At 39.6% G+C, this 13,134-nt stretch overlaps 1 protein-coding gene across 1 annotated transcript; it reads right to left on the reverse strand.

The window, feature by feature from the left end:
• Window positions 1–7,248: 7,248 nt before the first annotated feature.
• LOC117469331 (keratin, type I cytoskeletal 13-like) lies at window positions 7,249–12,826 on the reverse strand. Its single transcript, XM_034113761.1, has 8 exons — window positions 12,399–12,826; window positions 11,507–11,589; window positions 10,668–10,824; window positions 10,101–10,262; window positions 9,790–9,915; window positions 9,310–9,384; window positions 7,846–7,994; window positions 7,249–7,426 (listed from the first exon to the last, which is right to left on the reverse strand). Exons 1-8 carry the CDS (start codon window positions 12,795–12,797, stop codon window positions 7,330–7,332), a joined length of 1,248 nt encoding a protein of 415 aa, XP_033969652.1. The 5' UTR covers window positions 12,798–12,826; the 3' UTR covers window positions 7,249–7,329.
• Window positions 12,827–13,134: the final 308 nt, after the last annotated feature.

Here is a 13,134-nt window from a genome sequence, read left to right on the forward strand (position 1 = left end):
CTTATGTGAAATCAACTTCGATACAGTAAGCTGGATGTACAGTATGTCTGGTACTAATGTATAGCGGATCTTTGTTAAGATCCATATGTCACGGATAGGATCATAGTCTGTGCTAAATAAGACATGTAATCATTTACAAAACATCACCATGTTGTTATTTAACAAAATAATGTTGTTTAGTCGAAAAAAACGAACGAGAGGAAATGCAGCCGGCTCTCCCGATTTTTTATCCTAATTTAATCATCATCTTCACCACGATCATTTATGTTTTATGTTCGCCGAATTTATTTCCAAAATCACACGATAAATACATTTGTGAAGCTTGTGAAGGGAAGATGACAGGCATCTCTCACTCGCAATCTGCTCCTCCGCACCGCCGCCCCCTCCCTCCGGGTGAAATTATGAATGTACAGTAAGGCATATAGTGATCATAGATAACACGGCAGGGTCCGTTACAGTTTGTTTTCATCTGATTTCAAATAAACAAAGTCTTGGCTTTCAGAATATTAAACTTGTTTCGGCAAATTTAGATGATAAATACAACTATGAAGCTTGTAACGGCATAATTACTTAAGCGGAGAACGGAGTAATTTAACGTTACAGCAGGCATAACAACAGCCGGTGTTTATTTTATTATATATAGTCGTTATTCATTTGTTTTAAAGCTCAATAAGGAAGATTTAAACTTTCACACACGTTGACCGGCGAAAAACTCTGCCCGGTTCCCTCGGCCCCCACCACGTTGAATAAACAGAAGGCTGCTTTTGTGGAGGAAGTTACAGCGCTACGTACAGGCTCGGCATATGCAGCTTTTTCCAGCGGTATCCATAAATCTCTTAATTTTGACCTCAAAGTGCACCAGATTGATGCATTTAACTTCAATATAAAGAAAAACATCTTCTGTTGTAACAACAATAACATTATAAATAGTAACATAGCTGAACATGGTATTGCACATTTAGCTTTCAGTGTTACTGACCTGAGATGTTTTTATTACATGAATTAAGGTGACTGAGGCTTTTTAACATAGACTTTTCAGTGTCCCACATACCCACATACCGTTCACCATCACCCACCCCCCTACTGTATGTTGATTTTTGACTTTGTTTGCCGACATGTAAATGGGTGGCATTTGGTACCTACCCCCCTCTGAGTGAATACCTGTTGTACCTGTCCGGGGCTAAGCCCATAGGACGATGCTCTGATGTCATCACCCTCGCACATTTGTCATATGTTTACAAAAATTGATGTTAGCACTTTCTCGTTCTTAATATATGCTATATTTAGGGTCGATATGTGTTGAATTTACTTTAAAATAGCAGATCACTGTGACCGGATATAGTTTTTTCGGCTTAGTGAACGTGTGTCTCTTCCTCCGCGGCTCGTCCGTGCAGAGAGTTTGCAGCGGTGTGTGTCAGCAACGTGCAGTCAGGGGAGGCACGGATTGGCCGTCGGGAGAGTCGGGACTTATCCCTGGCCAGCTGTGAGTTCTGGACCCCCCCCCCCCCCCCGTTGACAATTCACGAGCGTCTAACTCTCTCCCCCCCCCCCGTCGCACCTTCTAACAGAGCCCCCCCACATATCAAATCCCAATTTAACCCCTGGCCTCTGGAGCAGAAATGAAAGAGTTTTAAAAATGTTTACGTTTTGGTAAGTTTTTAGAGAAATGTTGTAATATTGCAACGTTGGCCTTAGGTGGGAGCAGAATTTCTGTATTTCTACTCACATTGTCTGAATAAATATATTGAACAACTAAGGGTTAATTTGCAGGATTGATTGCTTACTTAGCCCTATATCAGTATATAGCATGAATAATAATCACACATCACTCATATTTGTTATGAATAATCATTTATCATTTATTAAATAGTAAGTCGCTTTGGATAAAAGCGTCAGCTAAATGCAATTTATGAAAGCCTCACTCAGGATTTTTTTACCAAGTGTTTTTATTGCTCTTGGGGCATTAAAAACAAGATTTTAACTTTAGTTTTTTATATAATATCTGCATTTTCTCTTGTGAAAAACTAAGTCTTAGTTTGGCCATAGTTATTTAATATATAAAGACTATATATTATTGATTAGATATACTTCATTTGATCTAAAATATTGATCTGTTCAAATGCTCTTCTAAACAAAACTGAAAGTCCATGAAAAGCTGTCTTCCTGTTTCTGTGAAGGAAGCGCCATCTCCTGGTTAAATCCTGAAATTGAAAATCTGGCAACGCCCTCTTGGAAAATAGTGGGAGGGCTTAACATTCCCAGATACTGGTCTTTGGCAGGTTTTAGGCAGGTAACTGGCAGGTAGTAGGCAGGAAGCAGTAAGCTGGAGTCTGAAATAAGATGCTCCATCTGCTTGCCTCGATGGGGAGGGATTGCATTGAATTAAAGCAGCGGGAGCAAACGCTTGCCTCGGGGAGGGAGAAAAAAAGCCACAGCGGAGAATAAACAGAAGGGTAACCATGGTAACTATGGGCGGGAAGTCTTGGGCGCTGCTTTTGTGGCAGACTACAGCGCCACTTACAGGCCTGGCATATGTACTACAGCGTGTCCAGCGCTTTCAAGCGGCAATGGCCGGCCGTGGCCCAACCCCACATTCCCCTGATAGGTGGAGAGTTGGCCAAATAGCCGTAGCGCCACTTTCCTGACGTCAGGACAGTGTTCAAATCTGGATCAGTTTTTGTCAGATCCGTTGCAGCCCCTTTTTTAGAGATTTGGGTATGGAGGAAAATAGAGAGGGTTGCGTTTTCTAACACTTGGTGAGTTCCCTGGAACACCGGGGACACATATTCATGTATAAAAGACGTACAAAAGTGCATTTTACATGATAGGTCCCCTTTAAGATGGCGGGAGGAACTTTTGAGCGATGGGTGTTCTCACATTATTATCAGTTCATTAGAGAAAAAGAGAAAAACATAATAGTCTGGCCGAATCGGAAGCTCTGAGTCGTTTCCAAGATGGCAGCAACCTCGCCTCCTCAATAACACCAGTGAGGATATTTTAACATTACATAACTAACATGCATACTACCTTGACCTTTCTGACAGCATTTAAGAGGACAGCAGTTTGTTTTCATGCCATCCAGCCTTCATGCCATCCATTAAAGGAGTATTTTTTGAAACGCTTCCAAAGTTTTTAACATCTCTTTTGGGTAGTTTAGATATATTAGCCCCACAGGCACAGGCTCTTGACGCATCCGGGATTTGAGGGACTTCTGTTCCTTCAATCACTATTCTTGCATCCGCACCCCAGTCAATCTTCAGCACCTCATTGCTAACTTCCACTTCACCATCCTGAAATAAGTAGAAAATACATTTCAGTGTTTTTTGTGCAATCAGATTCGAAAACATTGCATTGTGTTTCAGGTTAACACAAGTTACAGTTTGATTTAAGCATCGTCTTTACTTACCAAGCTTTCCTTGAAGAGATCCTCCTTTTCACGAAGACACACCACCAAGCAACGGATAGCAACCTCTCTTTTTTCCACCAAATCATCCTTAAAAGGAGAACATTTTAATGTCGAGAAGGCATTGTCAGTTGTTGTTCATATTTATTTTAATCAGTTTTTATCAAATGTTACGTTAATTCTAACAAGAAAAAATATATATATAAATAAATATATACATACTGTATAACAAATAATGAACTTTGACTGCATCTGTGAAACAAAGGATACAAAAAGTTAGCTAATCAGTATGCTATGCATGCTACAGTAGCTTAAAACAAGTAGCTGATGACTACCTTACAGCTTGTGTTATATGCAGTAAGCAGCTGTTGTAAATGAAGCTGAACAAAAATGGCTACTTACCAGGTAACTTTATAGATTATTAAGTTAAAATCCTGTTGTTCCACTGCTATCAAGAGTTCCGCTTCCAGGATGAACGCAGATTGCTCCAACTCCACATGCGGTCTGGCAGAGTCCAGGCGTGGGTTCAGTTTTGAAATGTTACCGTTGAAACTCAATAGATATGAGTTACTCTAACTTAGTATTTCTCTATAGTTGAGTCAATGCGGATTTTCTTTTTCAAAATCATTACATTTGTAAGTAAAATTTGTTTTGTTATTTTTCAGTTTGACCGACTTAAAGGTGGGGTAGGTACGTTTGAGAAACCGGCTCGAGATCAGGGTTCCCGCGGGGTCTTAAAAAGTCTTAAAAAGTCTTAAATCTGATAATCTGAATTTAAGGCCTTAAAAAGGTCTTAAATATGACCAAAAAAATAAGAAAGGTCTTAAATATGATTTAGAAGATCTTAAAAATGATCGGATTTGAAAGGTACTTCTGTGTTGCGATCGCGTCTAAATGTGTTTTGGGGGAAATGTCCGGGCTGCAAAGTAACCAGTACTGTAAGAGCCTTTCAGTTCCCCCCAACAATTTGTATTGAAATAAATCAACATGGAACCAGTAATCACTAACTTTGTTCCCCCCGGCCCCTTATTGGAGAACACCCAGCTAGTAACCTAGCAAGCAAGCTTCAGCTAGCGGCAGTCAGAAACTCATGTATCTTAGAATCTACTTAAAAATAAATATGGGGAAGTGTAAGTTCAACCGTATTTGGTTGGAAAACATCGAATTTAGTGCTTGGTTGAAACCAGTGGAGGGAACGTGTTTGAAGCCCGCTGCACCTTTTGCAAAAGAAATTAGCGTTTGTTTTGCTAATGCAGCGTTAGCTAGTGCAGCAGCTCCCGCAACAACACCGGGGGACCTCCGGGCGACATGTGGGTACGTCAACCCTAAAAAAAAAGCGGAGGTGCTGTAGACGCTAAATACCGTAGCTAAACACCAATCATACAACAGCAACGATGAAAGATTGTAGCCAAGGCAGCAGAGCTCTGAATATAGCTCTTGTCACTCTCTCTCACACACACACACACACACACACACACACACACACACACACACACACACACACACACACACACACACACACACACACACACACACACACACACACACACACACACACACACGGGCTGCTCGATTATGGCAAAAATCATAATCACGATTATTAAATCCATACAAAAATTTAATCTGTGGAAGCCGTAATACTGTAAAAAGCACGACCAATCATTTTAGCCGGCCCGGCTAAAATAACTGGATGGCCTACCTGCCTGTCAGCCTTCCATCTGTGCACAAACTTATTGCCCTCATTGGTCATGTGCGCGTTCGTGTGTGTTGGAGGAGGGGCTCTGTAAGGAAGTGGCAGATTTGTTCCGGTTGTGTATTTTCAAATTCTAGCGCACTCGAGCTGGTTTCTCCAAAATTACCTACCCCACCTTTAATAAAATGAGTTGTAAACTAGCTAAAATAAGTTGAGGTAAAAAACACAATTTTTTATGTTGAAAAAGTATTTTTTTTTAAGTGTAATCTACTACCCCCATGAATCATTTTTTAGAGTGTATTTCCTTAGCAAAACTGCATTCCCTAAGCATTATTTCTAATTTGTCAAAGAAAATAGCTTTTGCAGACGGTGGTCTGCACACTCCAATGAGAATGAAAGACATCTGTGGTGACATGCTAACATTAAGACAGATATGCTCAAGCTCATTCTCTAGATGAGTGTATCTTTAGATAATTTGTTTCGTATTCTTTGGGCCGAGTACAATAACTTCAGTTTTGTCCGTGTTAATATACAAAAATGTAAGGTCATTCAAGTTTTTAATTCTTAAAGGCAGTTTTGTATTGTATTAAGATGATTGTTTTCATCAGGCTTGATAAATAAATATAATTGTGTATCATCCGCAGAACAATGAAAATGTACAGAGTGGTTCCTTATAATATTGCCTAACGGAAGTATACTGTATATAATGTGAACAAAATAGGTCCTCCATGGCTAACTTCAGTTTGCATGGAAGATTCATCGTTGACACATACAAACTGAGACCGTACAGATAGATAGGACCTAAACCAGCCTAAAGCAGTTCCCTTTATGCCAACTAAATGCTCTAGTCTTCGCAATAGGATGTCATGGTCGATAGTATCAAATGCAGCACTGAGATCAAGCAAGACAATAATAGAGACAAGTCCTTTGTCTGAAGCTATTAGAAGGTCATTTGTGACTTTAACCAGAGCTGTCTCTGTGCTATGATGTGTTCTAAACCCAGACTGAAAATCCTCAAATTAATCATTGTTTTTTAAGTAATCACACAACTGTTTTGCGACTGCTTTCTCAAGGATTTTTAAGAGAAATGGAAGATGAAAGATAAAACCTCTGGATCGATGTTGTGCTTTTTAAGAAGAGGTTTTATCACAGGTACTTTAAAGAATTGTGGTACGTAGCCTGATAGTAAAGACATATTAAATATATTTCATAAAGCACTGTTAATTAATGGGAAAACTTATTTTAACAGTTTAGTTGGAATCGGGTCTCAGTAACACGTTGATGGTTTAGAAGAAAGAATAATTGAACTCAGTTGTTCAAGGTTTATGGGAGAAAAGCAGTCTAAATTACTAGTGTTGTATTAGACCTTACATTTCCAGGAGCTGATGATAACACTTTACAGATAGAAGGCAGGAGGTGATTAATGTTGTTTCTAAAGAGTAATAATTGTATCATTAAAAAAGCACATCAAATCATTACTACTGAGTGCTATAGGAATAGAAAGCTCAATAGAGCTGTGGCTCTCTGTCAGCCTGGCTACAGTGCTGAAAATAAATCTTGCATTATTCTTCTTCTCTTCTATTAATGATGAGTAATAAGCTGCTCTCGCTTTACGGATTGCTTTCTTATAGTCATTGAGAGTAATATGCCAAATTAAACAAGATTCTTTGAGCTTAGTTGAACGCCATATCCTTTCAGGTTGTCTCGACTTTTGCTTTATTTTGCGGGTTTCAGGGTTATGCCATGGAGCTAGTCTTTGTTGTTTTATTTTCTTCTTTTTCAAAAGAGTAACAGAGTCTAATGTTATTCACAGCGAACCTGTAGCACTATCACCAACATGATCAATTTGGGCTGGTGTTCATTTTTTACAAGATTCCTCCCTTACATAAAAACATGGTATTAAGTTAAATGTTGATGGAATCTCTTCCTTAAATTTGGCTGTAGCACTCACAGATAGATTTCTACTGCAGGACATTTTTGACTGTCTGTTTTTAAACACACACTAACAATTATAACAGCAACTTTTGTCTCTTTGTAGAAACTTTGTGTTGTGTTTAGTGATGCACTCTCGGTACAATGACATCAATTCTGGTACAATCACATTTTAGTTAAATCACCACACTAACAAGAAATATAGTTTGACAAACTGAGGTAAATTGGACTCTCTTTTATTGTTTAAGCATTGTTTGATGAAGATGTCCTTCGCTCCACCGCTGAAGCTCAGTTGGCCAGTCTAGCGGCGAGACGCTGAGGTCGAGGAAGAGGAGGAGGAGACCACCTTTGTCTTCGTCATGGTCCTTGAGGAGGAGGAGGAAGAGGAGGTGCTGACACTGCAGGTCAATCAGAAAACAGAACAGTGTGAGCTCAGTGTATTATTATGCAGGTGTTTTTCAGATCTCACTTATTTGGTTAAAACATTTCTCGTTAATGTGTTTTATTTCCCAACATACTAAGCTTTCTCTAGAAGAATTATGACTATAAATCAAAGACAATATTCTGAGAAATATATTCAGATTTTTCTCAGAATTCTGACTTTATTCTCAGAACTCAAAAAGAAAATTGATTTTGGTCAGATCTAAAAGAAAATGCACATGACATGAGGCCCTAATCCTCTTCTGTACTTCTCCACACTGCACAGAACACCTATTTATTTACTAAATAAATGTGTCTTTTAGAAGACACGGCCACAATGCCCCTCTTGCTTCCAGGTGCGCAGCGAACACCTGAGCCTCCTCCAGCCGCGTCTCACCTGCTGCTGGTCTCTCCGTCCAGCAGCCTCCTGTACTCGGAGATCTCCATCTCCAGGCGGGTCTTGATGTCCAGCAGCATCTGGTACTCCTGTCCCTGCCTCTCCAGGTCAGCCCTGAGCTGCATCAGCTGCTCCTCCATGCTGCTCACCTGCACAGGTAACGAGAATGACAGGTTAAACACTCCATATGTTCTGCCACTAGAGGGCACTCTATCAGAACAAGAGGAAAATATAAATGATGTCAGTAAATACCCCATTGGCAAATGTCTGAAGCTTTTATGTGTCTTAAAAAAGGTGGTTGCTAACAGGCAGGGTTGGGACAGTTACTTTACTGAGAATCTAAATATTAAAGTAATTTAACCAGATTACTTTCCGTAACTTTTGAATAACTTTAATATTAAATGCGGTGCAAATAAATACAAGATGAGATGGTTTTTACTTAAGTGTATTTTGTAAGACAACAAAACAATGTGACCTTAGAAAAGAAGAAACCAAGATGTATTATTTAGTATGAAAAATGTGTCCTCTGCTCAGAGATTTCATTTATAGGAAAACCTGCCTTTCATTAAGCATGTTCAGGCAGTAGCACGTACTACAGTTTAAAAAAGCAGAAATAAAATCTGAGCTGACAGAAAATGCTTTGTTTTAGTTTAATAGACACAGTTAAGCTCACATACACTATGTTATGAACATATAGGTTCACCTACTGAATTAAAAACAGAACAAATGAACCAAAGAAAAAGAAAGCTCTTTTACATTTTTTGGAGTAACATTGTAATCCTGCTAGTAATCACAGTACAGTAATCTGATTACCGGTATGAAACTGTAAGGGAATACAGTTACCTTTTTTTGTATACTGATTATGTAATCACATTACATGTAATCAGTTACTCCCTAAACCTGCAAACAGGCGGCTAAATGGGAATACTGCTGTGACTCAATTGGTAAACGTCCCTTAGTACACTGCATGTGGATCACTGTGAACATTTGTGCAGTGCCTGAAATTCGACCTTGCTCGACTAAGTTTTCTCAAACGCACACGGTTGTTGTGCCCTCACAGGAAGTGACAATCGCTGCTGTTACGTTACCAGTACCATATCATTAAAGACTGCTCAATTAAGCCTATAAAATAACTCATTTTTGACACCAGTATAGGGGTACTTAAATAGTGAAAAAACCCACAAATTATTTTATAACTTTTGTTGGTTTAGCTCTAACCACAAGTTACCGCAATCCCGGATAGTCGTGTAACTTCCATTAGGAGGTCTCAAGAAGTGAGGATTTATCAGATTTATTTTCTCCTAAAATGTCCCCAGTAGGGAGTCTTCTCCAACTCACCATCACCTTGATTCAAATGACACGTATCTCTTAAACATTCAGGATGTAACTACCCGACTCACCAAATAGATACTTTTGAATACAGAAACATTACATATTATACTTTAACAAGTGTTCCAGTCTTACCTGCATCTGGTATTGGGACAGCTGCATGGAGAAGCGGACCTGTATTTCGGCCAGAGATGCCTCCATAGAGCTTTTCTGCAAAAACAGAGTTATTGTTTCAGATTAATATCTATGTATATTTCAGCTGTATTATTTATGTATGAAACAGTACGCCCAGTGATACAAGGTTATTCAAATGAGCTCCATGCTTACCAGCTGAAACATTGAGTCGATTAACACATTAATGCATCAAAAATTGTGATACAACAACATTTCTTTTGTATTCTGCAGAATTAGTTTGACTTTTGGTACATTTACTGCTAATATTATTATCTACTTGAGTAGCAATTTGAATGCATGACTTTAACTTTTAAGAAAGAAAATCATACAATTAAAAACAAAGCGAGAATATGAAAGTAAAAGTAGCGCAAATAGTTGTCAATACAAAATAAAACAAGGTGATATAAATGACATTGAATTTGAATGCACAGGGACACTCACATTGCTCAGTGCGGCCTGCAGCTCGACCTGCAGAGACTGCAGCATGCGTTTGACCTCCGACACCTCTGACCTGCTTGTATGCAGAGTCTCCGTCTGCGTCACCACCTCTCTGTTCAGCTCCTCCGACTGCACACACACACACACACACAGTCATTTTAAGTATCTTTGTAATCATGTTGTGTCTCTTTGTAGTCATTTCTGCCTTTTTTAAGTCATTTTGAGTGTCTTTATAGTCATCTTATCGTTCTTTGTAGTTATTTTGTGCAACTTTGTGGTAATTTTGTCGACAGGAAGTGAAGTCAGGGAGTTACCTTTGTCTGGAACCAGATCTCCAGCTCTCTCTGGTTCTTGGCGGTGACGCTTTCGTAGTACTCTCTGATCTCGGCCATCTCCTTATTGAGGTCGGGACCCTGAGCGGCGTTCACCTCCACGTGTACCTGGCCGCTCATCTGAGCACGCATCGCCAGCAGCTCCTACAGGGAAACAACAAGAAACAAGAGTTTACCTACTTCTATTTGTTATAGTACACAATAAAAGAACATGTTTATGGCTTTAAATTATCATTATAAGGTTAATGATAAATATAATGGCTATACAACAGTATTATTAACATTTAGATTGGCTCCCTACAAGCATTGATTTCACTTTACATTCATACAAATATACAAAATACATTCAAATTGATATACGTCCTGATCAGATTTGATTTCTAATAAATATTACATAACAATGTGTTTTTAATAATGCAGTACTTTTCAAGTTTGATTAAAGAGGCCTGGAAGAAAACCTGCTACACTTATTTATGACTTACATTTTTAAAAGTAGATTTTAACAGCGGTCTGTAATTAAATAAAGCTAGCTTTTTTGTGCTCTCTGACCTCTTCATGGTTCTTCCTGAGGAAGATCAGCTCCTCTCTCAGACCCTCGATCTGCATCTCCAGGTCGGACCGGCTCATGGTCAGCTCGTCCAGGACTCTCTTCAGGCCGGCGGTGTCAGCCTCAACAGACATACGCATGGCCAGCTCGTTCTCATACCTGCACAGAATGACATTATAAATAATATTTTAAAATACATTTAAATAGATTTTGCTTCCATAACATGCCATTTGAAAGAAAGTATCCCAAACAACATTTAGGAGTTTATTTGACTAAATGTGTCTATTTGTGTCTATTTGGTAGCAGCACTAGTTGCAGTAGTTGTTGCAGTAGTAATTGTAACCGTTGCAGTAGTAGCAGTGCAGGTTATACTAATAGCAGCACTAGTTGCAGTTGTTTAGTAGCTGCAGTAAAAGATGCAGGTATTACAGTAGATGCATAAGATGCTGCATTAGCTTTATTTGCTGTTGTAGTAACACTACCAGTGTAGTTGTAATATAGCTAGTAGTTCATGACCTTCGTCAGTTTAGACCTGATCAACCTGTATGAACGGTGTCTTCACACCTGTTCAGTATCAGTGTTAGTGTGGGGAAGGTAAACAGGTGTCAGTTGACTGACAGGTGGCAGCAGCAGGCTGTCAGCCCACTCTTAAAACTGGTTCTAATTAACACGCTTCAGGAGAGTAATCTGTTAATCTGATATTTTACAGAATCATTCATGCACAACTTAACGTGTGTGTGTGTGTGTGTGTGTGTGTGTGTGTGTGTGTGTGTGTGTGTGTGTGTGTGTGTGTGTGTGTGTGTGTGTGTGTGTGTGTGCACGTGCGCACGTGCGCTCTCACTTGGTCCTGAAGTCGTCTGCAGCCAGCCTGGCGTTGTCGATGGTGAGATGAATTGTTCCGTTCACACTGATGGCGCCGTGAATCTGGAAAAAAACAAACAGGTTCTTTTAAATGTATACACAATATTCATCTTCTGATGGAAGGTATGAGTAACACATCTAAAGTGCATACACAAAGCTATATCTGTTTTCATTTATTAAAGATACTAATACATCTCCCCCCACTTCCATTAGTTATTTCATACGTTATAATACCACTACTACAGTTGTTGCTTAAAGAAATAAATACACTGAACAAACACTGTTTGCTAGTGACGTACAGTATATAACATGATCAGATGACAAAATAAAAAGTAATTTATATCCACCCAGATTATAATGGAAAACATTATTACATTGTAATCACATAGTTTGTATATTATTTTGTAAGTGATAAAAACTGAGTAATATGATATAATAGAACAAGACTTGGATTTACTACGTTTATTGAGGTAAAGGATATGAGTACACTGCAGTTACTCAGTTACCCTACTTAGTACTATCACTAGTGTAATTTTGTGGTACTTGGCTATTTTCCACCCATATACCTTTGTTACTTCTGAGTCGTCAGAATCAGAGATACTGCATTTTATTTCTGATTTCGAAACAGTTGCTCTATTTTAGAATAAAACCAAATAAAACATATTTTTATAAAAATAGAGATGTTCAAGTAAAAAAGTGAATATTGTAATGCAATTTGTAAAATCATTAAATATTGTTGTCATAAATTACAATTTTTTTTTATTATACAAATCACACTTAAGAGTTAGTGAACTATGAAGATTTTGTTATACTTTCATGTATTTAAAATTATTTTGGGCCAGTACTTTTCCTGCATTATCTGAGAACAGTACCTTGGCGGTGAGTTCTGCGATGGTGGCGGTGAAGGCTCTGTAGTCTCGGGTGTTGGGGCCGGCCTTGCTCTCCAGGAACTGTCTGATCTTCAGCTCCAGCTCTCCGTTGGCCTTCTCCAGGCTGCGCACCTTGTCCAGGTAAGTGGCCAGGCGGTCGTTCAGGTTGTTCATGGTGGCCTTTTCATTCCCAATGATACTCTCATTCATGCCAGCCATGCCAGCCATGCTGAAGCTCGTGCTCATGCTGCCGTAGCTGCTGCCTCCGCCACAGCCTCCTCCCATGGAGATGCGGCTCCCTTGGCCTCCCGCCCCGCCGTACACGCTGCCCGCCCTCATGCCAATCATGTTGCCACCGGAGGAGCTCCGCATGGAGGAAGATGAAGAACGACGGAAGGACATGATGTCTTTGTGCAGGCACAGAGAGGAGAGTGAAGGGCTGCAGCACGTGCCTCCTTTTAAACCTTCAGCTCCATCAATCACTCCACAGGTGCAGCTCTGACAGGTATGCACAGGAAGCCTCTCCTCTGTGGGTGGGACCAGGTATGGTCAGAGAAAAATGTAACCTTTAAAGAGCTGCACACAGGCGTGACAATGCATGTTTGTATCTCTGTCAGGGTGTTGCTCTGTGACCTTTGGAACTTATTACTCAGCAGCAGTGGTGGGAAAAGTTCTCAGATCATGTACCTTAGTAAAAGTAGAGGTACCAGAGTGTAGGAATACAAGTAAAAGTACAAAA

Source organism: Trematomus bernacchii, unplaced genomic scaffold (assembly GCF_902827165.1).
Source record: "Trematomus bernacchii unplaced genomic scaffold, fTreBer1.1, whole genome shotgun sequence".
NCBI classification, from domain to species: Eukaryota; Metazoa; Chordata; class Actinopteri; order Perciformes; family Nototheniidae; genus Trematomus; species Trematomus bernacchii.

Bases quoted from the DNA above. Each gene is read 5' to 3' on its own strand.
- LOC117469331 (XM_034113761.1), bottom strand. From the start codon at position 12,797: ATGTCCTTCCGTCGTTCTTCATCTTCCTCCATGCGGAGCTCCTCCGGT. The intron at 10,825-11,506 runs GTGAGAGCGCAC...CATTCTGTGCAG, and splicing joins GCAGACGACTTCAGGACCAA to GTATGAGAACGAGCTGGCCA. The intron at 7,427-7,845 runs GTGAGACGCGGC...ATTGACCTGCAG, and splicing joins GACGGAGAGACCAGCAGCAG to TGTCAGCACCTCCTCTTCCT.